Source organism: Branchiostoma floridae, chromosome 9 (genome assembly GCF_000003815.2).
Source record: "Branchiostoma floridae strain S238N-H82 chromosome 9, Bfl_VNyyK, whole genome shotgun sequence".
In the NCBI taxonomy this organism is placed as follows: Eukaryota; Metazoa; Chordata; class Leptocardii; order Amphioxiformes; family Branchiostomatidae; genus Branchiostoma; species Branchiostoma floridae.
The window spans coordinates 17,016,471-17,041,699 of NC_049987.1; the positions used below are offsets into that span (position 1 = coordinate 17,016,471).

General features: G+C 40.9%; 2 protein-coding genes across 4 annotated transcripts in view; one reads left to right on the forward strand and one right to left on the reverse strand.

Annotated features, from left to right (window-relative positions):
- Positions 1-655, reverse strand: part of LOC118422231 (afadin-like) — a 68,566-nt gene extending 67,911 nt beyond the window's left edge. The window contains exon 1 of the mRNA XM_035829747.1: positions 355-655. Coding sequence (XP_035685640.1) covers positions 355-459 — 105 coding nt within the window. The 5' untranslated portion in view covers positions 460-655. The remainder of the gene's footprint in view (positions 1-354) is intronic.
- Positions 656-973: 318 nt separating this feature from the next.
- On the forward strand, positions 974-19,215 carry LOC118423293. Of its 3 annotated transcripts, none has more exons than XM_035831394.1 (8): positions 974-1,082; positions 2,050-2,151; positions 2,708-3,779; positions 4,758-4,871; positions 6,018-6,106; positions 7,904-7,993; positions 16,893-17,035; positions 18,177-19,215. In XM_035831394.1, the coding sequence occupies exons 2-8, from the start codon at positions 2,066-2,068 to the stop codon at positions 18,923-18,925; spliced, it is 2,343 nt and encodes a 780-aa protein (XP_035687287.1). In that variant the 5' UTR covers positions 974-1,082; positions 2,050-2,065; the 3' UTR covers positions 18,926-19,215. The 3 variants fall into 3 exon arrangements, with proteins under 3 accessions (XP_035687287.1, XP_035687289.1, XP_035687288.1); XM_035831396.1 differs by having other exon boundaries at positions 1,030-1,078; XM_035831395.1 differs by having other exon boundaries at positions 1,037-1,087.
- The last annotated feature ends 6,014 nt before the right edge of the window (positions 19,216-25,229 follow it).

The following is a 25,229-nucleotide window of genomic DNA, read 5'->3' on the forward strand; positions in this document are numbered from 1 at the left end:
GTTCTGGTTTTGAAAGAAACTCGTGCCTTCGTTCTTTCTTGTACCAAATAGAATTCTTATTTTTATCTTCGCTGGTAGTTTGTAAAGACTAAAGCATTTGATGAAGGTTTATAGAGTTCACATGAATCGAAAAAATTATGAGAGGATTGGCGCCACACGAGACAACTCGAAGGACGCAAGAACACAAATCCAAACACCTTCAACTGACACATTTATCAAACCATTTCAATCATATTTGCATCAACGGTTCCAAACGACAGACGGGAATGGACACTATAACCACAGAGGAATAATCCTGAGGGAAAGTCTGTGGGATTTTTAAAGCAAATTTCCACACAAATCTAGTCGACGTACCTCGTTGGGCTCGCTGAGCTCGAAGAGGTCGAGTCTGTTGGCATTCCACTGTCGGATGATGTTAGTCAGGCGCTGGCGCTCTTGTTCCCTGTTTAGAGCCGCCATGTTATCCCTTTGTAGGCCCTGAGGACCCAAAAGTCCTGGTGAAAGTCCGAGTGAAGTTGGAGATGGAGTATTTTCCTGGGGAAGTCCGTGTAAAGCGTGCCCACGGTGGTGCTATCTAGGCCCGCACTGACCCAGCAGGAAATGGACGTCAACGGCTCGATTGGGTCAGCCACGACCCCCTACTTTCCCATATAAATCCCTGTTTACTATCATACGCAAGCAGATATACCGAGCAATTTTTTATCAAAAACGCACCAAGAACTTATTTCATGACATTCACATAGATCCAATTGAGTCATCATAAAATTTTATTGTTTATCTTGTTTTAAATTGAGATTTGAAGCAATAAACGGGCACCAGAGACCAAATTAATGAGCAATATCTGTTATTGCCATAACAACGCAAATAACGTTAAATCATCAATATCATCGTTCAAAAAATACATAATTGTCGATTTGTATCATTTGTCTGAAATAAATAAACTGTAAATGAAAATACAATTAGAGAAAATGTCAGTTTGTGGCAACATCAGGGCAAGGTTTTTAAACCTATGCGGTCTTGTAATGACCCCTCCCGTCACTCCCAGGGGCGCGCAGTCTACAACAGTGGGTCTGTTCAAGTAGGTAAGGTCCGAAATTCGTTCCTTTTTCTCAAAATTTGGGGAGTCTTCTACCCTAGGAAGTACGTTTATGAATTATTTGTCCATATAATGACGTATTAGACTACAGATATGACGCACATGAAGCAAAATTACGTAGAATATGCCCCGTGTTTGAGGACTTGGTGTCAACATCCGGGATCTTTCCTGTAGAAAAGTCGTTCTTTTGGTCCAATGTTAGCTTTTATCGTCCTCCAAATCACCGCAATATCATATCTATAATCATGAATTATATATTTATGAATAGTTTGTCATCCTTGATTGTGATATTTAAGACCATTTTGGCCATTTCACTGGTTTAGCCAAAGAATTGGGTTTTCAATGCACACAGAAATTATGATGCATAAGATCATTCCTGTGACAAAGAGGGCAAGAAATGAGTGGAAAAATGTAAACAAATGCAGGCATGTGGGATGAGGCTAAAATGACTCACTCAGTGACTCAAGCAAAATACTTGTGTTCTGTGGTTACAGAAGATAACAAATTAAGTCCTATTATTAGTAATGATTTAGAGCCCCTTGGCTATTGATTGGTTCATCGGTCCATATTTTTCAAGGGCATTTCAATAACTGTAAAACTAAGATGGTCTAAAACGAGATTTGTCATTCATGAAGAGTTGAACTTAAAGTGTTATTGTTTGTCCTAAAAGAAAGGAAGAAAAGAAATGATATGTAAATGACATCTTGTATAATTTACTCTGATTTCCGCTGTAACAACAATATTACAAGGCAATACAAAATAATATTTGAATATGGAACATTCAATTCTAATGTCATATAACGTTGACGTTTTATGTGCAATTATTAATCCTCATTCCTGAACATCATTTTTTCAGTTATCCTACACTCTACTCTGTAGTTAACTATAACATTTGAGATGTGGACCTACATATTCGGCCAAGATTTCCATGTCATTAAATCTCACTCCAACAGATCATAAGGTCTCAGCATGGATGGAGGAGGAGATGCTCCCCAGTACTCTACCCTCTCCACTGTAAACACACAGGACACAACAAACCAGCAGACTGAAAACAGGTACAGATCGCATGGTTTCATGACATTACTTCATATGTTCTATGGACATTTATGATTTAACCGTAACATTTTCCACCTTTATCCGTGGGGTAATCTATATTCGTTGTATGAAAGTGTTGCAATTGGAAATCACCTTCCGTCAACTTGATATCCCTAACGTTACATACGTACATCTTAAGTTACAACGAAAATAGGTTACCCCACATAAAGGTGAACTAGCGTTACATGTATTCTATTCATGTTTTTTTAGGAGATGACATTGTTAGCACTAAAAATTACAGTCAAACTTGTATAACTACTAGTAGTAGTATAAGTGATCACCTCTACATAAGGACAACCTGGCCAATATATTTGTAAGTTTTCCTATTGACAGAAGTATATAAAATTTTGTCTTCTAGTGACAGATTTTATTGGTCTTCTGAGCCACCAGGTCTTCTTGTGCGGTTTTGAATGTAGATAACAAATGACAAGAAAAAGAGTTAGACAATTCCGAGAAAGCAGTTTGATGTTTTCTTATTCTAAGCTGTTAAACACCAGTTTTACATTTCTGTTACAGACAGGCATTGGAGACCCTTATCAACTTGCAGAACTCCTTCCTGTCTAACTTTGTGAGCGGTCAGCAGGCCAAGTCTGACAGTACAGCCAACCAGGGGCCATGTGTCATCTACTACACCGGTCCTGATGGTGAGCTCCTCCAGGGTGTGGAACAGGGCATCCCTGTATCTCAGGTCTCGGCGATTCCTTCCACACAGATCCAGACAGTCCCAACTATACAGGTACAAAACGTTAACATCGCCGTTCCAGTGTCTACAGCAACGGTCTTACAGAATGTCACTCCGAGTACCGTCACTCAGCAAGCGGGACTGGTCCCTCTCGGAGCCAACATGGCCGCCGCGCAGCTCAACGCTGCCTCAGTCACGTACGTGACCGGCTCGGAAGCTGGCGTGGTGTCTGGTACGGGAGACGGGCTGGTTACGATACCGGAGGGGGGAATGGTGTCTGTTCCTATCAGCTGTATTGCGCCGGCGTCGAATAGTGGCATGGTGTCAGTCCTAGCATCAAGCATGGCTTCAGCTCAGAGCGAGGCATTGTCAAATACGATGACTTCATCGCTCACGAGCACTCCCGCCTCGGCTAGAACTAGTAGTAGTGTTTCAACCTCGGGAGTTATCACAAACCAAGCCTTGTCGTCAGTTCGTACATACACACCCATCGCTCCTGCTCCAAGTGTACCCAGGGTGGCATCTAGTCTCGCTTCAGAGACCCCCAACAGTCAGTTTGCTGTTAACGTTGGCAGCGCCGGTAACCCAACTGTTATAACGTCTATCGTGGATACAGCAGGGAACAACGTCGAGGCCAGTGTGGTTGTCGGAGAAGTTGTACAATTGGTTGAAAAGGAGCCGTCCTCTGCATCCAACATGCAGAGGGAAGAAGAGAAGAAGCGTTGCCACGTGTGTGAGAAGGTGTTCTGTAGCTCACAGAGCATGCTCAGACATCTGAGGGTGCTGCACGGGGTGGAGACTGGCCCCTTCCACTCCAAGTGTGCCGTGCCAGGCTGCAGTGCCAGCTACCGCTGCGTGAGGGAGCTGGTGACCCACTACAGTGCAGTACATCAAGCAAATGTGGAGGTAAATTTGAATCTTTGTTATTGTAGCTCATAGCCAATTAGACAGGTTATTCCTTCATCTTCTTTTTACCTTTTAGTTAACATTTTGGACCTGATTACATCCATATACAATGATATTACTTTACATTTGTATATATTACTATTAGATAAACGCAATTAAGAATTTGTAAATGATAATTGAATAGCATTGATTGATATTGTAACCAAAATCTTGACAACATCAGGACTTAGAAATTAATATTTTCTACCGTCCTTGATTTCCATTGTAAAATCTGTCATTTTGAAGTTACGAATTACATTTTCATCAATTTCATGTCATACTTACCATCCCCTGGGCATGGGGACAGACAAATTTTCAGCCCCTGGGCATGGGGACGGGTCCTGGAAACAGCCCTGTGCAACATATGCACATACAACTTGTGAAAGAAAGAGAAATGAAATCTAATGTACATGTATGATGTAGTCAAGTGCCACCAAGCACATATAACTCACTTTCATCAGGGTTTGTCATGTGTAAATTGTGTTTTTGCAATTTAGCAACAGTTTGCTAGAGGGCACAGTCTACTACTAGTACATAGGAATATGCTACAGCCTACATAGAAATACATACAATGTCAATGTCATGTACATGTACTTATTATAAGCTATTTACTGCAGCCTACATATAGAAATATATAGATGTTACATGTACGTATTGTAATTTGCAAGAGAACACTAGCATTCTTACAAAAGTTCTTCATTTTTGCCAAATTACTTGAGGAAAAGAGAAGAGACAACCATGAATTTGAATTCATCCAGGTCAAATGTGTTCAAGATGGGGTACATATATACTTTGAGTTTTTCCCAAAAATTTTACATTTCAGTCTCAATAAATTGTCTGGGACTTTCCCTTAATCAGGGGTACATACCTATAGATTTATAATTTAATGTGGATTAGGACTTAAATCATGAAAATCTTGATTTGTTTGAAACCCCCCAGGTTGAGGACTTGACGTTTGACTCAGTAGACCAGTTCATGACCTGGAAGAGACAAGAGGAGGCTGTGACCGGAGCCAAGTTCCCAAAGAGCACCGGGTCCAGTAAGAGTAGCAAGGTGAGCTACATGCATGTACATAGAAAGGGAACATTTTTTGCAAAAATGCAGAATGTTTTCCCGTAGCCTTTTGTCAAGCTACTTGCACGCAATACTAACATGCTCGCCCTATAGTATTGTGTGCAAATAATAAAAAAACCTGCTCATATTAACAGCTGATATCTAACCTAAGACCTTGCACTTTAATAATAGTGTGGCTGCCCTATGAGGGTCCGAACAAGCAAATGTCCTTACACCAGTGACCAAATTCCCAGGGATCTCAGCATACAAAAAAGTCAAGGACTTAAAGGACATCACGAAAGACAAAATCACTTGGAAGGATCTCAACTTTGTATTACTACATGTGTACTAGTATGTAGATGATTTAAGACTCAATGCATCTGACATCGGAGTCAAATGTATAAATAATTCAATCGTAACTAGTCCTTGTGCTTGTCAAAGTAGTGTTTTTCACCAATCTATTATGATGCACATACAGCTCAGCTAGCTTATTATCTACAATAACTGACACTTTGATCACATCATAACTAGTCCTTGTGCTTGTCAAAGTAGTGTTTTTCACCAATCAAAGATGCACATACAGCTCAGCTAGCTTATTATCTACAATAACTGACACTTTGATCACCTCAATGTTAGGCACCCTACGACTTAGGGCATGACACTGGTTCTTCTTAATTCTTTCTTGATTCATACTGAAAACTACAAGGTCTGTGTAGGTGGTACTCCCGCAGAGCTTGTGATGTCATAGCTGGGAGCCAAGGGATCTTGTTTAATAACAAAAGGTCAGAACTGCAGGATTTGGTCGCATCTCTGAAGACATCACAGGCTACATGTGTTGGAGTCAATATTGTGGAGCTTAAGACATTTCTTCTTGCCTTGTACTGTAGTTCATAACTTGCAGAGGAAGTGTTTTTTTTAGAAAGAACTATCTTGCCCCGGCCTTATGCTTTTGAAGCTACGGTAGATTCCGTGAAGTTTGCTGGGATTTAATTTGTCAGAGAAAACAGTGTTGGCAGCGTTTTTTGTTTGCAGTTGAAACAAGTTAGCAGGCCAACAGAAGATAGGATCTGCTTGGAGATTAAAATGTTGCTCTTTTTCCAAGACAAACCTGTGGATACAAACATTGTTATTGTTGTTTTTCCGCAGACCCATCAGTACCTGTACTTCTCCTGCCATAGGAATGGCAGCAGTAAGCCTCACGTCAAGCCGGAGGTCCTTGCCAAGCCCAGGAAACGGTACCAGAAACATTCTCATCAACTTTTAAAAAAATTGATATTTGGGGTAATATGACAAATATGTAGGCAATGGGGCTTAAAGTAGACAACTGTTTTCTGATTTTTATGTTTTGTTTTTGCATAAAGTTTTGTATCTGCCATGCCTTTCTTTTGCTGTTGTCTTTTTTTAAATGAATAAAGAAAGATTGCAAAAAAAAAACAATGACATCTCTAACTTATAGTAGTATACATTTGTACACTGCATGGCTTGAAAAAATGGCTTCGATCAAGTCACTTTTTTTGTGTACCTAAAATTGGAGCTATGGTGACATATTCCTAGTATGAAAAAACATTTCAAAACCCTGTCTTTGTAATGAATTTTGGACTGCCCTGTCCATTTTCCATAACAATATTCCATCAGAAATAGATGTATCTTTTGTCTTTAATTGCATTTTGAAAAGTGGATGAGACCTAAGTGTGAACTGATACTTGTTACCTCAAGTACCGGCCTTTCAAAGGGTCGCAATTTAATCCATAAAACAACTGGATTTCATCTATTAGGCAAGTACTCTTCAGTACTTGGTGTATAAGTCCAAACGATTTTTCTTTGCTAAGTACTTATCTTAATGGTACCGTAGGTAGTGGCAAGTATTTTCAATAAAACTCATAGTCGTTAGGAAGTTACAACGATCACTTTACCTGCATACTCTACCTCTGACAGCCTCCTGCTATCGGTCATTCTTTTTTTCACATATAATTTGAGGAGCCTAACTTAAAGATATTTTGGGGAGAGCTCATCTTTGTAGGTACACCGGTGCAATAGTCTAGTGGGTAAAGTGCTTGCTTTGTATTTGGGAAGTAGCAGGTTAATTAGATTCCAACTGGATCAAAGACATGAGAAATGGTTAATAATGCTTTCTTTGTGTAGTACTCAGTACTTATCAAAAAGAGCATGGGAGTTAAACACACACCACTACCAGTGGGCACTAGTACTGTCTTATTCACCTAAAGGTGAAGTAGAACTTTGTTTCCTGTAAATAAGTGATTTTGCAGAAATTCTTTTTATGATCTAAGTTGCTTGAAATTTTGGGTTTTGTTTTAACACCACGAACAACCACAAACAGATCAAATAACAAATGAAAAAGTATAATACTAGTAAGTAGTGTACACAGGCTGAAAACTTTCTGTAACATGACACTTTGGATACATCAGTCAGCCAGATACATCATCTATGCAATTATGAATAAAAAATATGCAGCAAGTCTTAGCTATTTAGTTATTACGAGACAGGCGCGGAAGGTTGGAGGTTCGTCCGTGAGATTAATTTAGCCTTTGAAAATTTGAGGTAGAAATGGGACATTTTGAAACACAATACCATAAAATGAATATAGGGGTGATTTCTGAAATCATTACTTGCTGCATTTTTTTTTATCTATAAATGCATAAACAATGTATCCAGAGCACCACATAAGGTCGTTGCTCCATGTACAAGTGCATATTAGAGTCATTTGAGGTGTTTAGGCAGATACATTTACTTGCTAGTCCACGGGTAGTAGTGACACTGTGTTTAACTACCATTATTATCGATTCACCTTTCTCATATGCATCACATGTACATATAAGGGTACATTTTCTCAAGTCTTAAGCTTAGTTTTAAAAGGGTTGACCCTAGGACCCCCTGAACACTAAAGCAGCACTCTATCTCCTTAGTTTGGCTAATGCACACCCAGTCTGGTACTTTGATCTCTATAATAGAGTCTATAATTGACGCACTATTACATTTTATTCCATTAAAGTTTGACTTCAATGTTTCTCCAGACGGAAACCACGCGGCTCAGTCAAACTCAATTCCGTCTGTCTGGCCAGGATGTCAGCTAAGATTGCAACGAGTGGTGAGGTTACAGTCAGGTGGGTTGTACTGTTTAACTCTTTAAAGTTTTGCGGTAGTTTTGCAACAGCCTTGGTTCACATTGCTGTTTTGTTTTCCCCTTTTTTGCCCTCTTCATTAGAGCAGCCCAAAATATTTGCTTATTGTCATTTGTATTGTTTTTGATAGTACAGTTTAATTATGACATTGCTTGAGTATATTGGTGGTATGTGCAAAGAGATCTACCCGATCTTGACACAGACATAAGTTTCAATAATTTTGACATATAACTGTGTTACTCTCAATTTCTCAAAGTGTGCTCAACAGCAGGTGCTATTTAGACCACATATTTATGAATTTGTTTATTTGAATTCATCATCACTTAGTGAAAGAGGGGACAAAATAGGTGCAAATGCACCTTTGCAGATTGCCCTCCCACACATAAAAAATTTAACTGTGCAATAACATTGCAATAGCAACAAACATGTATATCAATGAATATACGGGGCCTATAGAATAGCAAGCATAGTCAATATATTGATATACAAGATGCAAAAACTTAGTGTGGCCTTAATGACGCTACACAGGAACTATATTGTACACCCACATGAGGTGGACCATGTTGGCATCCATGGTAGGCAGACAGGAAGGGTTAGGCGACCCGTCTGCCTGGCCTGCACTTGGGTTTTTAAGGTGAAGGAGGGGTGTGCACTTCCTTCTCCACCCTTTCGTCTACATGTACTGGCGCTCTAAGTTCTCCAGGGGTACCAGTATGCAACGTGTAAGACGGCCAGAGCAGATGCAGGTTTACCTACCTACCTACCTACCTAGTCCCTTGACCTCCAGGTCGTTGGGGGGACAAGGTAGACATGAAGATCGAGATTTGCCTCCAGGTTCTTCTTTCCCTAGCCAAGGTTAGTCTCTCCTGTAGGCTGAGGCCCGTCCAGTCAGTGATGTTGTCCTGCCAAGCTTTGCGTTGACGTCCGCGATGACGCCCTCCCTCTACTGTTCCCTGCAGGATTGTCTTGGCCAGGTTGTTGTGTCTGGTAACATGCCCAAACCATTGCAGTTTGCGTCTTTTAACTGTCCCTAAGATTGGTTCTTGAGGGCCAACAAGACCGCGTACCTGTTCCCTCACATACTCGTTTGTGATGTGTTCATAGTACGAGATGTGAAGTACCTTCCGCATGCACTTCATCTCAAAGGCTTGGAATTTCCTCTCTGTGGATGCCAGTAGCGTCCAGGTCTCACACCCATACAACAGTATGGACACAACTAGGGTCTTGTAGAGCTTGTACTTGACAGTAAAGCTGATGTTGTTGGATTTCCAGATCCTGGACAGACGAGCCATTGCAGATGTTGCCATGGCAATCCTCTTCTGTACTTCTGTCCGACTGGTACCATCCTTTGTAATAGACCCTCCCAGATATGTAAATGTGTCCACCTCTTCCAGTTGTTCCCCATTCATGAAGATGACCGCATGTGTTTCGTCCCTGCTGTTCACCATCACCTTGCTTTTCTCGGTGCTGACCTCCATGCCAAACGACCCAGTACTCTGTGTTAACTTGTCTGTAAGGTCTTGGAGTTCAGTGTTGTTACCAGCGAGAAGGTCGATGTCATCTGCGAAGCGGAGGTTACAGATGCGTCTGCCACCAATAGAGATGGAGGTGTGATGATCATACAGTGTGTCCTGCATGATCTTCTCCAAGTACAGGTTAAACAAGACTGGCGAAAGCAAGCATCCCTGGCGAACCCCGACTGTTGTCCTGAAGAATTCCCCCACTTTGTTGTTGAGGAACACTGCACTAGACGCCCTCTCGTACAAAGCTTCGATGGTCTGTATAAGGCCCTCTTCGACTCCAAAACCTCTCAAGACCCACCATAAGCCGTCATGCCACACTCTATCAAAGGCCTTTTTAAAGTCGATAAAGTTGTGATAAAGGTCTTGTTGGTGCTGCATGTGTTTTTCAATGATGAGCCGACAGTTAAAAATTTGCTCAATGGTGCTCCGACCCGGCCTAAAGCCAGCTTGCTCTTCTGCTAGTAGTTCTTCTGCTTTAGACTCAAGCCTCTTCAAGATCACTTTGAGAAGTATCTTGCTTGGATGGCTGATCAGACTGATGGTTCTGTAGTTTTGGCAGAGACGCGTATTCCCCTTCTTGGGCAGGGGAATGACTAGCGACTGTGTCCATTCCTTGGGCCACTTCTTCTGCTGCCAAATCTTCTGACATAGCTCAAAGTACTTGTCCACCACCACTTCACCACCATGCTTCAGCAGCTCTGCAGGAATGTTGTCAATTCCTGGGGATTTGCCTGGCTTCATGTTGCGCACTGCATCCACTACCTCATCCCTTAGGATTGGGAGGTCTTCTGGGACTCTCTCCGCCCAAGGGGGGTTGTTCAGCTTTGCTGTGTCAGGTTGAAGTTCGTAGTTGTAGAGCTTATCACAGTACTCTGTCCACCGGTTGAGGACGGCCGTGCTTTCTGTCAAAAGGTTTCCACTACTGTCCTCGATCACCGTGGCCCTGGGTTGTTGTGTCCTTGTGAGAGTTTTAAGTGTCTCATAAGCCTTCTGGCTGTTCCCTGAAGCCATCCCATGCTGTATTTCTGTACACAGGTCTTCTATCCACTTCTCCTTGGCTTCTCTCATCTTCCTCCTGACTGTCGGTACTGTTCTGCATTTTCCTGACTGGTGCACTTCTGCTGTCTGAGCTCCCTTCTTCTGTCGCACAAATCAAGAATGTCATCAGACACCCAAGGCTTGTTCTTCTTCCTGTGTCTTCCCAGAGTCTCTTCTGCTGTGGACAGCAGCACCTCCTTGATGTTCCCTGCAAGCTCGTCCACGTCAGTGTCATGGACGTTGAGTGCTGCGAACTTTCCACCTATTTGTGCCTGGAACATCTCTACCACCTCTGGGTCCTTCAGCTTCTCAAGGTTAAACCTGATACGGGGGTTCCTAGGACAGCGCTGGCACTTCAGTCTCAGTTTGAGTGTAGTTAGCACCAGATCATGGTCGCTTCCTATGTCCGCGCCAGGATAGGTCCTTGTGCGTGATCTGTTGATGCTGGACTTGAAGCGTTGTGGAGTTAAGATGTAGTCTATCTGGTTGTGTACTTGGCCGTTGGGAGCGTGCCACGTAGTGCGTCTAGACAGCTTGTGGGGAAATAAGGTGTTGGTGAGGGTCAGTCGCTGCTGCTGTGCGAACTCCAGTAGTCTTAGTCCCCTGTCATTTGTCTCCCCGACACCGTATTGTCCTACCGTCCCTGCCCAGTGTTGATATGCATCTGTGCCTACCTTGGCATTCCAGTCTCCCTGAACTACAAGTAAGTCTTTCTTTGGTGCCTTCTCTTTGGTGTTCTCTAGTTCCTCATAGAACTGCTCTACTTGTTCATCTTCATGGTCTGTGGTAGGTGCATAAACCTGGATAATGGTGATATTGTGTGGCTTGGCAGAAATCCGGATTGAGATAACTCGACTGGAGACTGGCGTACAGCTGATAACACAATTGCTAATCTCATTCCTGACAATAAATGCAACTCCATGCCGGTGCTGTTTTTCCTCCCCACTGTACCAGATCTTATGTCCTTCTTCTGTTGTAGTTTCACCAAAGCCTGTCCACCTAACTTCAGCAAGGCCAAGAATATCCCATGTGTAACGATCTAGCTCATGTGTAAGTTCTTCCAGTCTACCACAGGCATGTAGAGTACGAACATTCCAAGTTCCGATAACTGTACCTTCTGTTGGAAGTTTGATGGCAGGTTGTGCAGTTGTACCTCTGTTATTTCCTTCCTGGGCTAAACCGATGCTGTGCTTGGCTGATGACATGTCCGGTTGCCTTTCTCTTCTCTCTGTCTTCTGTCTACCTTGTCCTTTCACTGGGCTTCTACAAAAACTTGGTGGCGCCAATCTCCTCTCCAAGTTGGGTTTTCCAGAGTTTTCCTTCTCCGTCAAGGGTTAGGGTCGCGTTGGTAATCCAGTACAAATGAAAAGAACGTTTGAAAGTAAAAGCAGAAATAGCCAACTCCCACATGCGGTAGGGTGGGAGGGGGGTGTATCACTGTCCGGTAACAAATGTCTGACTAACAGCAAAAAAACTCAAAAATGAACATAAAGTGACTTTAAACCCTGTCTAAGTTATCTACTGACAAAGTTGTAGGCCTTCTTGGGCTGTCCCCACTGAGGATTCCTATCGATGGAAACCCCAGAGCTGGACACCCCTCAGAAGGCAGCCATCTTGTTGTTTGTTGTTTGGAGATTCCGTCTCCTAGGAGGACTTCCGACCAAGGGTGCAAGGGGCTCCTCCTACCCCTGACTCGTGTAGCAGGTCCGTCATGCCCGAACATGCCCCTATGGCCTATCAATGTTGTAACATCAGACAGATGGGATGCTCACTCTCCAATACCCAACTGGACCCAACTTATAAGTTATACCACATAGTTTCAAGCCTAGGAATATACGTGTGACTGAACAGAGTTAAGCATACAAAATCATTATCCAATCTGCATCCAGCTTGCTCCAAGTCCAACACCACATCTCATTCCACCGTAGTAGCTCTACATGTACGTCACCTGTACATCAAGTAAAAGGCATCGCTTGAGTGTCAAAATATTCCAATACATTGACAATGTGTTGAAAGGAAATCTAGGCCTTAGCTAAAAAGGCCTAAGAAATCGTACATTCAAAGACATTCTATTTTGGCTGGAATTATGTTGAACGTCTACCAGCAGATAGACCTTCTTTTCTAATTAGGTAGTAAATTATTGGTTCAAACTTCAAAGACAACCAAAATCAAATTTCAAAGGAACTGAGGCTTTTGTAAGTTTCAAGTAGACTAGACCTACATGTACATGATCTACATGATTACAGAAGGCAATGCCTTTAAGTAAATGAATGTATGAAAGCTGACAACACCAAGAGACTATACTCAAGGTTTAAAGGCCGAGTTACTGGTCCAGGAGGTAATTCCACTCTGCAAGAAGTGAAATTTAAGCAACTTTCAATTCTGTAGACGACTGTGAAAAATTTAGACTCTGTATCATGTATCGTACATTAAGCAAGTAGATAAAACTATATGTAGAAACCATCTTGCTCCTGTGATTTTTTCAAATATCTTTTTTAATCTGTACAAATATGCCATTTGTCCTTGCATGGAGTATTGTTTGCATCTTGTTTGTTTATTTTGATCTCCATTAGACTTTACAATATAGCTGTAAAATCTATTCTTCTTGGAGTCCATATAGAATTACAAAACAATAAAATAACATAAGTAAACATGAGTGTATGATAAATATAACATAAGAAGTATTGAAAGAAAGCTAAAATGTAAGATTAAATCAACTCAATGAACTTAAAGATAATGGAGGTCCCGTATTGCAGGAGAGCCACACCTCGAAGATGTAAAAGAGCCCACCACACTTTTCACAAATGGTAGCTATAGGGGCCATTCCGGTGTGAGGGCATGAAACCACCTTACAGTCTGGTCTCAGTGTTGGCATGTTGAAAAGGTGATACAGTAGAAGCTAGTTAATTGCACAACAGATTACCGCACACTAATGCTAATTGCACAGAATCCTCAAATCCCAAACCAGTGTGGTCCAGCTGGATAACTTTGCATTATTGAACCCCCTGGATAATTGCATGAAATATGCTGGCAAATGGGCACCATGTGCAATTAAAGGACTTCTACTGCAGTTACCTGTTTCGTCCATCCTTTCATTGATAAATGTGGTAAACCTCAATAGATAAATAAGATAAGTAAATCTTTGGATTTGCATTTAGGCTACAGTCAAAGGAGAATCTGGATAGATTTGAAAATGGTCAGATTTTCCTGACAGCATCCACGGCCGGTGACTGGATTGTATCGCATTACCCAGATGTCTATTATAGTAACCTTCATCCACATTTCATGGCCATTGCTCTGATGAACTGTCTGTCTGACTACTTCTTGTAACATTGAGAGCTTTTCAGCGCACCACTATCTAGGTTTTCCCAGGACTAGGATTAGGTGCACTGGTTCACCCAACCTAAAAGATTAAGTGCTTCAATTCAAAACCAGTTTTATCACCTTCTCCTAGCTCAGTCACCTATATCTCCCACCAACTTATAGGTCAGTGCTTTGATGTCATCTCTCAGCCTTGCCCATGTACTAAGCAAACTCGTTTTAGAAAAGTTTGCTAAAATGAGGCCAAGATTGCAGTCTACCTAAACACCTTAAATGACCTCAAACGGCTCTGATATGTAGTGTGCATTGGGGAAACAACCTTGTAAGGCACTCTGGAATATTAATCTGGATACATTGTTTTTGAATTTATGAATGAAAAAATTCAGCAAGTCCTAAGTATTTACCAGTTATTTTGAGTTAATCCACCAGTTTTAAGATAGAAGCAACTTCTGGTCGCCATATTGGATTGCCTGTGCTAGGAGTCTGCATGGAAAAGTATTTGATACTTTCTTCAGTCCAAAGAGGACGGTAAAGACAGTGGATATTTTAAGGTATTTAGGTTTGCTAAATTGTCATTTTGACCTTCCATTGTTTTCTCATCAGTGAATTAAGAAAGAATTGAGCAGTAACGAATATTGATAGATGGGCAAGAAAAAATTCTAAATCTGATTTTTTGGGGGGCCAAATTGATGACGTCATCAGGTTTTATTGCCCCTAATATTATTTTTTCTATGACAAAATACAGCACTTTGGTACATACCACTGCAATGAAACTATGTTTTTCATGATGAAAGCTACAAACTCACAGTTGCGCAAATTGATATCTACTAACGATCTGTAGTTATTAGAAATTAATTTTTTTTAATTAGATGAAAACAAACATTTTCTAATTACTACAGATCATTAGTAGATTATCAATTTGCGCAACCGTGAGTTTGTAGCTTTCATCATTATGCAACGAAAAACGAAGTTTTATTGGAGTGTTATGTACCAAAATGCTGTATTTTGTCATAGAAAAAATAATATTAGGGGCAATAAAACCTGATGACGTCATCAATTTGGCCCACCAAAAAAAGCGGATTTAGAATTCTTTCATGCCCATCTGTCAATATTCGTTACGGCTCCATTCTTTCTTAATTCATTAATAAGAAAACCATTGAAGGTCAAAATGACAATTTAGCCAACCTAAATACCTTAATGATGGATGTTTGTAATCAGTTATAAGTGGCTCATAGATCATATTATTATATAGCACAATTCTATCATTGTCAACTCATATTGTATACTATAGTTAGTATTTTTCAGCCTCAAATTGCTTCAATGTTGAAACCAGCTGACCAACTCCAAATAACTGGTAATTAGTTATGACTTGCTGACTGTGTTTTTTATTTATCTATGAATGCATAAACAATGTATCCAGAGCACCACACAAGTACAGTGCGCATTAGAGCTGATTGAGGTGTTTAGGCAGACCCACCAAGATTGCACCATTTTTCCAAATTAGGCACCATCTAGACACAGTTTTTCCCCACATCTTTGAGCCGACAACCTCTCGCCGACAGCTTTTTTTCAGCGTCTAGATGGAGCTGCAATATCGCCATGATAAAGATATCGGCAAATTTCTCCCGAAAGGTCCGGACCATTTGCCCGATAGCTTACTAGGGGTCCCTGAAAGCTTAGCAGGGGTCCCCGACAACTTCTGCGTGCATGTAGATGGGTCCCGATATTAGCATATATCGCAGGCTCATTAGGCTATATAGCTGTTTATGAATATGACTGCAAGCGCCACAGGTGTCCCGGCCCCAACGTTCCAGATCAATCCCAACATCTCCACAGATATCGGTAAAAACTGTCTAGATTAGGCCTTTACTGTAGACTGGTGGAACATTGGACAGCTTGCAATTATACAGGAAGAAATACAAGTTGATTCTATACCCTGCTTATTTGAAAGAAAAAAGATTACACTTTGTTGACAGTGTGAAAAGAACTGACTCCCCTCTGTGCAAGATTAGGATGGATACACCTTTGGCAGTTTCCTGTAAACCATTTCCATCTCATCATTTTCAAATTTCAGTTGGAAAATTACAGGGCAAACAAGCTGAATTTAATCATAGCCTACAGAATTTCCTATCATTTTGTATATCATTTGTGAAGTAAATTACAAAGCATTACTCGTATAATTGGGCATAAGTTGCCCCTCTGTCACAACAAGCAATTTGCCGTTTCCTGTCAAGATGCACGTTCATGAACGCAGCTTACATATTCACCGCTCTGAATTCAACTGGCTTTACTATCACACCTCCCAAGACATGACCTGCTGAAAAAGAGAAATGTTTAAGGTTGAAATGATCTGTAATTGTTAGAAAATATTTTTTTGCTATTGATTTGCTACAGATAATTACAGATAATCATTAGAAGATATCAAGGGGCGCAAACGTGAGTTTGTAGCCTTCATCATTATACACATGAAAAACATAACGTCATTGAAGTGGTATGCACCAAACTGCTGTATTTTCTCATAGAAGAAAATGAATAAAAGTCAGTTCTGAATAGATCTGTTCATAGATTCCCAATCTTTTGTGTTGAAGCAAGCTTGAAATCTTAGAAACACCCACAATTACTTATTCATTTGATGGTAACTTGTACTCCTTTCTTATCCACAGCATTTATGCCTTCCTTCCCACTGTGCAATAACTTATAACCACAGAGTGAGCAAAGCGTTACTTTAAAGTATAAATTGACACTGACATTGGTAAAAAATTACCACCGAGTTAGCAAAGCCTAATCATAGTATAGCGCCGATTCAAATTAAAACTTGCTAAAAAGTTGAAATCCCATCATTCCTACAAGTGTGCATAATACTTGTGCTTTCTTTGTCAATTACCCATGTCGTTATGTCTGTATAACCAATAAGAATAAAGGCTTGTGATCCACACAGACTGACCATATGATGATATCACAATCATTATCATAAATTAAATGTGTTATTCACTTTTCAGGTATGTTATGACTCACACGAACCACGTACTACCCTCCGGCAATGTCCACGCCATCGTGCCCCATTTACAGGACGCAAGGCCCGAGGACAAGACCACTCCATCGGATAAAGAGGGGGAGGCAGCCTCAGTTGTCACAGTTGATGGTACATGTAGTGTTTTTATCACTCTGCTAATGTTATGACCCAACTTAAAAGTCCATACCGGAGAAAGGTGTGTGTGCGTGTGTGTGTATGTCTGTTATGCTGTTATGTACATGTGTGTGTGTGTCTGTCTGTCTGTGTGTGTGTTTTTTTGTGTGTACCTGTGTGTGTGTGTGTACAAGTGTGTCAGTGCATGTGTGTGTATGTGTGTGTGTGTGTGCGACTTTTCTTCAGTCATCTAAAACCTACAAGATAGAAAAATACAAAGTAAAGCTTAACTCTACTCACTAATTGATTCTTAGTATCGAAAATACAGTCAAACCTGCCCAAGCGACCGCCTCTTCTTAGCGACCACCTGGCCATTACTACCGCTTTTTCTCCGCCCCGGAAATTTTCCCAATTGACGTGAGCATTAAGCGACCTCTTCATAACGACCACCTGGCCAATGCGACCTCCAAAAATTAGGACCAAATCCCTGCCCATAACGACCACGTCATTTTCAAGTCTTGAGGTGTTATCGATGTTCTATGATAACTAGCGCGATTTTGTGCCAAATTTGACCAGTTTGGGTCAGATTTTGACTGCCATTACTATGTTACGTAAGATGGTGGCAGATGCATGTGCGTGTGCTTGCTATTTGCCATTAAGCACAACGGAAACCATTTAAACTATGCATCGGGCGTGTTGTGAGTCAATACTCTTCTAACCGACCACCTAACCAAATTGACCGCTTTTGCCTGGTCCCCCGGGTGGTCATCTTGGGCAGGTTTGACTGTAAATCTGTAATATTCTTGTTGCGGCTAATCGTGGGATTTAATATCTTTTCTAGCAGGAAAGCAATTTTTGATAATTACATGTATGATTGTAGGGTACACATTAAGGCATTTTTGGTGAATCAACAAATCTGGTGTCTAAGCAGCACCATTAATTGATGCTCAAATTGTATTTAAAAGCGGATCAAACACAATTATACTGGTTACATAATTCACTGAAAGGGCCCATGGGTGTTATAGCAGACAGACATCATTGTTGCTTTGATACCCTATTTAAGAAATTAAGGTCACATAAGTCAATACACCCTTTAACTTACTGAATTGACTGACTTCAAATAGATTTTCAAACAGTTTTTTTCCTCAATTTCCAGGTGAAAACATTGGTGTATCATCAAAGCCCAGCTCACTTTCCAACCACAGTTCCTCCAACAAGAGACCTGCTGCCTTGCAAAGACAGATAACTCGAATAAACGAAGACATTGTAAGACTACAGACCCATCTTAGCTCGGACAAGGTCGACAAAGCACAAGCCAATCATATAGAGACCGTATTGCAGTCCTTGCTGCTTCACTGTGGGTTGGAGGAAGATAGGGGAAACCTGAAGAGGAAGAGTGATGTTGGAGATGGGAGTAAGATGAAGAAAGCTAAAACGTTTCACGTTTGTGAGAAGTGTGGCATGCCATCAGGCATGGGACGGAGAAGAGTAGGAAGGAAGCCGGGGAGGAAACCAAAACAACAACAGACTATTCAAGACGGCAACAACGACCCTTCCTGCAAACAAGAGGCGCAGGAGAATCCATACGCACGCCCCACGCAATCGCTACACAGCACTCTTCGTTCGCAGAGGTTTCAACGACGCAGAAATAAAATCGAATCAAAAGAGGAGACTGCACACAAACAGGATGCGGAAGTAGAGGCAGTGATAGAGCCACAGCAACAGCCCACTGAAATAACGGACAGGGTTTCTTCTGATGAAGGGAAAGCACTTGACACAGAGACAGGAGATCAACAGGAGGATACCACCTCTTCCACTACAGACAGATGTGAAGATAGCGGACCATCTGAACATCTAGCATCAGCCTTACTGGAGCTGGCCTCTCACTCACAACAAAGCACATAACTCTGAGAAACTGCATCAAGGAAAATTCATCATTATATAGGATTCTAAATGGTATTGTCAGATCTTAATAACTGTCGTGAAACATTCACTATTATGATGAAATTACACAATGAAGTGCAAAACTGTTCAGACACAGTTCAAATTAAGGAAAATTCAGACTGTAACATTTTGACTTAATGTTCCTTGTAGTATACAGTGTATGTACTGATTTTTTTGCCTGATAGAAAGGATGATTAACTTGGACAAACATACACTCATATTCTTCTGAATAAAGATGTTACAACTGTTTGGAAAATTCTTCATTTTGAAATTAGATTTGTGCTGTCATACCACAGTTTGAAAAAGGAAAGTGATCTCGATCCAGTTTTAGCTCACTAAAGAAAGTCGCTATGTACAGTATTTACAGGTTCATTGTGCTGGGAAAATTCCCTTAGCTCTTTATGACAAGGACAATGGCTTAACATCCTGTCCTAGGGACTGCAACCCTTTCCGGTAGCATGCATGTCGGACGTGAGTGACACAGCCAAAATCGAATTCACGGCTTCTAGTTCCAGAGGCAGGGCTGCTAAGTTTGTTGACTTATATCCTTAGAATAACATGTTTTTAAAAATAGCAAATTTATTTAAAGGTGAAGTATTAACACAAAACATTTTACTTGTAAAGTTAAGACAACATTGGAAAAGACTGTTAGTTACTTTGTACAACTAAACTTTGGCAGGTGTTCATCAGACATGATGTCATGTGCAAAAACATGTAGCAATGTGAAAACAGCTTTGATAGGTACAATTTGTTGCCCTAGACCATCTGATGCAGCTTGGCATTTGCCCTCGTGGTCTGTTATAACAGCACTTTGCTACCAATTAGCCTAATTGTACGTACCTACATTGTACATAACTCAGGTGCGCTTCGTGCATTTTCTTAACACGCAACATATCAAGTTTATGCAGTTCATCGGCTTGTAAGATGTCTAATGGCTTTGGCATAGACATCTTACCAGTATATAGCAGTCACAAATATGTATGAAATCCATACAAATTCTATGAAAAGCAAGTAGTCACAAATTCTGTGAAAACCATGCAAATTCTATGAAAAACACAGTCACAGATTCTATGAAAACCATACAATTTCTTCAAAAAACACAGTCACAAATTCAATGAAAACCATACAAATTCTATGAAAAGCATGCATTCACAAATTGTATAAAAAAACATACAAGTTCTATGAAAAACACGCATTCACAGATTCTATGAAAACCATACAAATTTTATGTAAAATACGCAGTCACAGATTCTATGAAAACCAGACAAATTCTATGAAAAGCATGCAGTCAAATTCTATGAAAACCATACGACTTATTTGAAAAGCACACAAACTACTCTGCGAAAATGGTCGAATTTATAATGGGATTCGTATTCGTGCAAATGCTTTTAATCAATAGGCACACCTTGTGGTAGCCTCAAATTAAGAATGGTATCTTTGTGTGAGATAGATGGAAAAAAATGCACCAATGATAACCGACATCTTACCAGTATATAGCAGTCACAAATTCTAAGGAAACCATACAAACTTAATGAAGAACACGCAAATTACTCTGCGAAAATGGTCAGATTTATAAAGGGATTCGTATTCGTGCAAATGCTTTAATTGACACACCTGGTGGTAGCTTCAAAATATGATTGGCGTCTTTGTGTAAGGTAGATGAGGAAAAAAATACCAATGACAACCTATGAATTATCTGTATTTGGACGGATAAAACGGTTGATGTATATTCCTCGTATTCGTCATGGTTCAGTTGAATTGTGTCTTTACACTTTCTTCAAAATATAATTACCATACCCTGCGTGCAAGCAAGCAGGCATTCTTTAACGTCTTCGGTGCATGTAACTAGAAATTGAAAATATTTCAATGAAATTCCCTGCTTCAAGATTTTGGATAAATGAATGGACGTTATAAAAGCTTCTTGGTTCAAGAGAGTAGCCGACAAATATAAAATGGATGTTGTGGAAAATGAAGTGAATTTCTTTTGCAAAATGCCCTGATTATGAGGCTAAAAGAAACGTATAAAATATAAATAGAGTCTTTTTCCACAATCTCTCCGAGTTTGCTCCATCTAGAAAACTATAAAAAAAAAACTTTTCTACTTAAGTCCCCCAAACCCACCGTTATCATAAACAAACATGGAACTATGGGGACTATGCAGTAGCCACTGTCTCCAAAAATTCAAACCCCAATAGATAGACTTATAGACTTGGAATTTTCTACCCTTTTCGTCATCTTGTTTAGCTGTGCAACTATCTTTTAATGTGTATGTAAGAGGTTTGGACCTCCTGGCGGCTTTTTCTGGAACTGCAGGGACCGATTTGTTTGAGACTTGGTAAGAGAATTTTAAGTAACTCAAGTCAAGAATTGACGGATTGTCATGATCTTTTTTTTTTCAAATTTTAACAGCGGTTGTGACAAGATTTATTTTTGTGCAAAACCTAGAACCCGCCTCCGAATGAAACAGCCCCTGTCATGCTGCGGTTATAATTGCGGGCTGGGTTTCGAAGCCACAAATTTGTCCCGGTGGACTGCCGAACACAGCGGGCGTTCCTGTCGGTGTTTTCACGGGTATAGGTCACATCGTTTATTTCCCATAGTGTCCCGAGTTAATTTTAATTCCGATTTAACTACCATGTGTTTAATGATATCGAATAAACCATGTTTTTAAGAATAATGAACAAAGTTACTTTGTACAATGCTTAATAATGCTTGACAGGTGTTCCCAAGACATGGGGTCACCTTTGTGCAAAACATATGTTTTGATGGAGTAGCAATGTGATAGCCTAGGTACAATTTGTTGCTCTAGAGCATCTGATGCCACTTGGAATTTGCCCTAAAGGTGTATCTTATATAACAGAACACTTCGCTTCCAATTAGCTGAACTGACACCTTCTATGGTATGAAGGTTACCTCCTGAGTCCACAGTGACCTATGCGCCCCAAGTGCGCTTCATGCTCCTTCTAGCACAACATATCAAGTCGTGCTAGAAGGAGGTGCCTCGACAACGTTAATCAGCCTCATCATTCATTGGGTACCTACTGACTGGCAAAATACACCAGATGATAATCATTATTATTATCAAAATTGCACCTGTGATCGTCGGATTGTGGGACCGTGCAGCACAGCGGCACCGTGTTCGACCCGTGACCGAGAGGTTGTGGGCTCGAATCCGGCTGCCGTGTTACCGATCTTGTGCCCTTGGGAAAGGCACTTTACACGGCTTTCCTCACTTTACTCAGGTGAAAATGAGTACCTAGCTTCGGCTAGGTCCGTACGTCGGATAGAACGTTAAATGGAGGTCCCGTGTATGGGGAGAGTCACACCCCATGCACGTTAAAGAACCCGCCACACGTGCGATGGTGCGGTGTGCGATGGAACAAATCCCTCAGTCTGGAGTTGGTGATTCACTTCAAATCACCCGGATGGAGGTCTGGCGAACCTCCGTACCGTATCAGCCATATGGTGATTTACATCATTCACCCGGACGGGAGACCTGGCGCATCCCCGTCTTGTATTCAGCGAGAAGAAAGGGTGTGCCACCCCGTAAGGGGCGGTATAACCCCAACGGTGCTGTAATACACCGTATGACTATGACTGACGATCGTTGGGGATGTAGCCCCGGTCGGGTTACGAAGCCACAAAGTTGTCCGGGTGGACTGCCAGACAACGCGGGGTGCCTCTCGGTGTTTTAGGTATAGGTCACAGCGTTTATTTGCTGTAGGGTCCTGAGTTAATTTTAACTCCGAGTTAAAACAAATACGGAGTATGTCACGGCGTTTATTTGTCGCCGGGTCCCCAGTTGATTTTAATGAGTTAAAACAAATTCGAAGCCCGGCCAAAATATGGCTCTGCGTGTCATGGCCACGTACATGTATAGAGGACATACTAGAAAGTGCAAAAAAAAAGGCCGTGAACTCGGAAGCCTACGCGTACAGTAGTGTCACTAATTGAGAACGTAGCATAAGAAAAACGCGAAATACTCTCCAAGCAGATAAAAAATGCGAAATAATCTCCAAGCAGATAAGCAGTTAAGCCTGCGGAGGAGTAAAATTGGCCACGCGTGGCCAAGTTACTCCTCTGCCGGCTAAACTCCTTCCCCAGCTTCTGTTACTGTCTTATGCCACGGAGGAATCTGCTCGGAGATTACGAAACACTATACTCATTTGCTTTCGACAAGTTTGTCGACCTCTCCAGCATATGTTCAGTAAACGTGCAACAACTATTTAGGTCAGCCTGTTTCAACAAGGAGGTTAAAATAGCTCCTTGGTTTCAATTATCCTTCAAAGCTGTTCCCAGCGACCACGTGCACTTTGATATTTCCGCTTTTTTAAATTATCATCGTGCACTGTCTCCGCCAAGCACTAAGGGCTGCCGTTTAGGTAATGAAATGAGGCTGTCTAGGGTAATAGAGTCACTAATTCTCAAACGCCGCAAAAATTAAATTACCCGCTATGGTCATTATAGTAGTTTTACAGTAATAACGTCAACGAGGTCTTCATATATGCGCGATTAATATGTGTTGGAGCTCTTCTCAGTCACGTTTTCAAAATAAATTTACTAGACGTCTGCGCTTGACCTAGCCGTACCCTGTGGCGATGAACTGTAAGACAGGTTTGGTCCCAACCATCTCTCTAACGACTTCGTTCCTCAACCTGTCTCTCCTTGTTTTACCAGCTGCTTTTTTAACCCTCAAACACCCGAGTGGGGTCCATTTGGACCCCAGGCGTACATTTTGAAGTGCCATTTCAACATTTTTGATCTGAAGAAAAAATCCTTCCGTGACTTTGTCAGTCAATATGTCTTATACCTTCTCCTAAGTTTTCACAATGATTGGTACAATAATGTGGAAATTATAAAGAAACTTTGTGTTCGATCAGTTCCTCTGGGGTCCAAACGGACCCCAGCAAAAATGTGCAGTTTTTAAAACAAACTTTGGAGACTAACTCCTTAACGGGTCTCACTAAATACCGAAAACAACCGAAAACAACCGAAAACAACCGAAAACAACCGAAAACTACCGAAAACAACCGAAAACAACCGAAAACAACTTTCACTAAATACCGAAAACAACCGAAAACAACTTTCACCAAATACCGAAAACAACCGAAAACAACTTTCACTAAATACCGAAAACAACCGAAAACAACTTTCACTACCGAAAACAACCGAAAACAACTTTCAATAATTACCGAAAACAACTCGACACAACCATAAAAAACAGACAATCATTTCAGTGGGTTATTATTTAATAATTTCATTTTATTTTGGACAGGAGTTAGGCTACGATGGATTTATTTGTTTGACGACCCCTGTTATTAATACAATATTAGTAATAATAAAGTCAACGACCTCCTTTGCCTGTTCGAATATATTAATGTTCGCATTCAGATTCAAGGACCCTGTACGTTATAAACGGGGACTGCTTGGTCAACTCACAAACTCATCAATGGATATCTATATTACATGGCATCTATTGTGTAACTCCAAGCAGAGGTAACGGTGGGGGCGGGGTGTAGTATTGGCCACAACAAGAAATAGCAGTCACTGCTATCCCCAGACGAAATCTCTGCTTGGAAAATAGGTTTGCTTATTAATTACTGCTGGCAAATTCTGCTGCCTATTTAGCTAATGTGTACTACATTTTTTTTCTAGCAACCAAAACAATCTAGTATATTTCTTGCTCAATTATAACGCATTTCCACTGCCATAACAAATCGATTTAATGGAAAAACCGCAAACGTGTATTAGAGGTCCCAGATTAAACTAAATGATCAAAATTCTGCTTTACACCATAAAACAGCGTGTGATCGACGGAAAGGTGTTTTCACTGGCTACATCCCCTTTGCTGAAAGAATCCTTCCTTCAGAATCTTCTCTCCCTCGGCCTTGGAGAAAATAATTCAAGGGAGAGTAACCAGTAGATGAAGATAAAATAGACATTTTTGTTGTTTACGGGTTATTTTCCGGCTTTTTTCGGGTTCTGATAAGTTGTTCATGATTGCTTTGATATTTTTTAGGTGGCTTCGAGTTGTTTTCAGTATTTGTCGAGTTGTTTTCGGTTGTTTTCGGTATATTTCATGTTGTTTTCGGTTGTTTTCGGTATTTAGTGAGACCGTCCTTAACCACTTACAGTATGAATACCAAACTTTCAGACAATAATAAAAATGTAAATTTGAATCATCACAAAAATTTCCGGGTCATCAACATGTAATGTGACGACATTATGACGTCATTTGCCTAATCGGGGCGGCCATCTTGGATTT